At 40.5% G+C, this 3,141-nt stretch overlaps 1 protein-coding gene across 1 annotated transcript; it reads left to right on the forward strand.

Annotated features, from left to right (window-relative positions):
• Nucleotides 1-347: 347 nt before the first annotated feature.
• LOC140233733 (uncharacterized) lies at nt 348-2,730 on the forward strand. Its single transcript, XM_072313834.1, has 3 exons — nt 348-624; nt 1,394-1,509; nt 2,071-2,730. The coding sequence occupies exons 1-3, from the start codon at nt 348-350 to the stop codon at nt 2,689-2,691; spliced, it is 1,014 nt and encodes a 337-aa protein (XP_072169935.1). The 3' UTR covers nt 2,692-2,730.
• Nucleotides 2,731-3,141: the final 411 nt, after the last annotated feature.

Here is a 3,141-nt window from a genome sequence, read left to right on the forward strand (position 1 = left end):
CAAGGGTATTTCTAGTATTTACATCACGATGTGACGGTGAATTTCAGAACACTTTATTGAACATTATACAGAAATCATTATGAAATAGTTATCATGGCTATGGGAGCTTATACACTATCGGCTGGCTTTTTGCGCTCCTCAGGGAAGGGACCAATAAAATTTTTGTAGCAGGTTCTTCACATTTGCGTTTAGAAACAATGAGATGAATGAATGTTACGATCGCAGCTTATTTTGTGATCTTGTAGATTTTATTTTATTGAGAAACTTTGTAACCATCATACTTTAATCGTAAGCAGTTATGTGACTCAGTTTAGCTGCAAGTGGCGCATGTTCGCTTTGTGTTGTAGATGGCTTCAGATACTGGAACGCTGATTCCAAAGCCACTAGAGCCCCTCCCTGATATCGAAATCGTCCGTGGTTCCATGCCCGAGACTCCCGCCTTCCTGCTCAGAGATCCCGCCACATTTCGGCGAAACCCGCAATTAGTGCTGAGACCTCTGCGAACGGTGAAGGAGGAGAAGGAGTCAGACGGTGACCGCAGCGGACGGGGAAGGGTCAGATCGACCACGGGTGGTAAGAAGAAGAGCAGATGCCACAGCAAGGAGAAAAGTGTGATGACCTCAGGTGAGAGTTACCACAGGTAGCCTAGAGGGCGTTTCGCCATGAATTCAAGTCGATATTTAGAGTTAAAGCTTTATCATGTCTATAGGCCCTACTTAGCATGGTATGCTGCTTGTGTGTCTTCGTTGTTGTTTTAACTTTTCTAGACTTTTTATGCAGCCGTTAATGATAAGAATAAAATAAGTGACATAGAATATATCTGTAAATATTAACATTTTGAAATAGATGCTGATCTGAAAGGCTGATAAACCTGAAGAAGAAAACCAGTGGCATACCATGAATTTATGTCGATCTTAAGTCTTAAAATCGACTTAGCTTCTTTGTAAAAAGCACCAAAGAGGAAGGAAACATGCGTATTAAAAGAGGTTTATCCATAGTTTGAGTATATCAGTGTATATTTGAAGTTAATCAGTGATTTTCACATGTCATGTGGTCAATGCTCAGGCTTATCTTTCTATTGTTTATCTTTTAGTTTCTGTGATAATGACACAACTTACAATGCCACATGATAATAGATACGGAACGTACCATGTATAGACGCCTTCAATACAACAGGAGAGACTCACAATAACACTGAATTCATCATTGATTTACCGTCAACCACAAGACAGTATGCTTACTAGGGATATCAAAGTGAATTTAGCATTTTGTCACTTCGTTTTATTATTTTTTAAACATCATATCATCAAGTATTATAGGATTACTAAACCATCTTGTTCAGTACGATGGAAAGAGATGATGAGACTGTCTTCTTTCCTCGTTATTTTTAAAGATCGTGTGTCATCTCCTGTCGGGGGCATCGCAACATCTCACGGCTCATCTCACGGCTCCAAATCAGACAGAATTCCACAGAACTTCGATAGATATGCTGTTCTTGGGCAGATAAAGGTAATGTCATCACATAGGAGAAGTAAAGATCATCAAAACAAAAAACCAAAGTCGTAACCACAGGAACACATAAAGCCAGTCCACAACAGGAATTACGACTATGCGCAAATGCAATAATCTGATTACATCACAGGTAGCTTAAAATTCATTTTATACTACATCACACATGAATCACAAATTCTTTTGTTTTTTACTTGTGAGTTTATCCCACGAATCTATACTTCTTCTTTCCATCGTTCTTGCTTAGTTTGTCTCTCATCTTTCATGTCTTTCCTCTCTCTTCTGTGAGGTCCCGTCTGCATTTGATATTCTTGTATATTAATTCTCATTATATATTCCTAATTTTCTTGAATTGATTCTTTTGCACAAGTTTCTCTGTTTTAACTTTCGTCTTCTCTTGTCGACTTGGCACTAATGCATTTGATTTTCTTCTGTAGACTGTTACTACCATAAATTGATCCCTCGGCTGCCAAGCGTTACTATGCAAAGTGATAAAATGATCTAAAATTTCCTTTTAATTTTGTGACAATCGTCAGTCAGTTGCGTTTTCTGTCTTTACAGCCTTCATCTCAACCTCCAGCAAAGGTCAACAAACTTCTGCCTCACTTTGAGGGTGACAGAGACGAAGGCAAGACCTGCGCCGAATCGTTGGCGGAGATCGAGAAATCTTACCAGGACTTCATGCTCTGCATCAAACCAACACAACGCAGACCGTCAGAAACTTGTGGGCCGACGAGGAGCTCCAAGACTTCGGTTCCCAACCCGGTGAAGGCAGTCGGGCAGGATGACAAATCTTTGCGCGGGAACCACAGGAGACACGAACTTCTGACCGAACGCGTGAGGGCGTTTGCCGACCGAATCCATGCACGCGGGAAGTTGATATGTGAGGGAAAGACAGTCACGTGTAATGACACTAGCAGGAGCTGCAGACAAACAAACATCTGTACTCACAGAGTGAACGCCGATTTTCGTCTCCACCAATCAGACGTTGAGATGTCTTGCTCCTCTATTGCGTCAAAGGAAGAAGGCGGAGCTCAGGGACGGTCTACTCTTGATGGGAGTGGTTATCTTGTGCCACACCCACCGACCACTCGTCACGTGGTCGTGTCGTTCCTTGTAGAGCAATATAGAAAGAGGAGATTCAAGTATGCAAAACTGCGGAGCAACAGGTTGAGATGCTGAGTCAGTATTATCACTTTTCACTCCATTGACTGCTTTATCATGAGGGAACGTGATGAAATAAAAGTTCTCGTTATGCACTTACTTTGGTGTGTTTTCATACACTTTGTTTTCTTGTCTCTTTACTTGTCGTAGATATAATATGTTGAGAGTTTTAGGTGTAATCTGAAATAGGATCGAAATTGGGCATGATTATGTGAGCGAATAGTATAGATCAAATCCACATGATATCAAATTTGAGTCGAACATTTTCTCAGGGAATAGTTTTGTTTTCTGTTTGTTTTGTTTGTTTGTTTGTTTTTATTTCGCAAAGTTTGATGCAACCAAGGCAGTGAAAGAAAAGTATACAGTTTGGAAGCAAGAAAATAATAACCCGTGAAATATATAGGGTTTCGTAGACATGAAATTGAATTGGCACATAGCAAAGCAACTGAAAACGTCAGTGATGCAACT

Source organism: Diadema setosum, chromosome 10, assembly GCF_964275005.1.
Source record: "Diadema setosum chromosome 10, eeDiaSeto1, whole genome shotgun sequence".
NCBI lineage: Eukaryota > Metazoa > Echinodermata > Echinoidea > Diadematoida > Diadematidae > Diadema > Diadema setosum.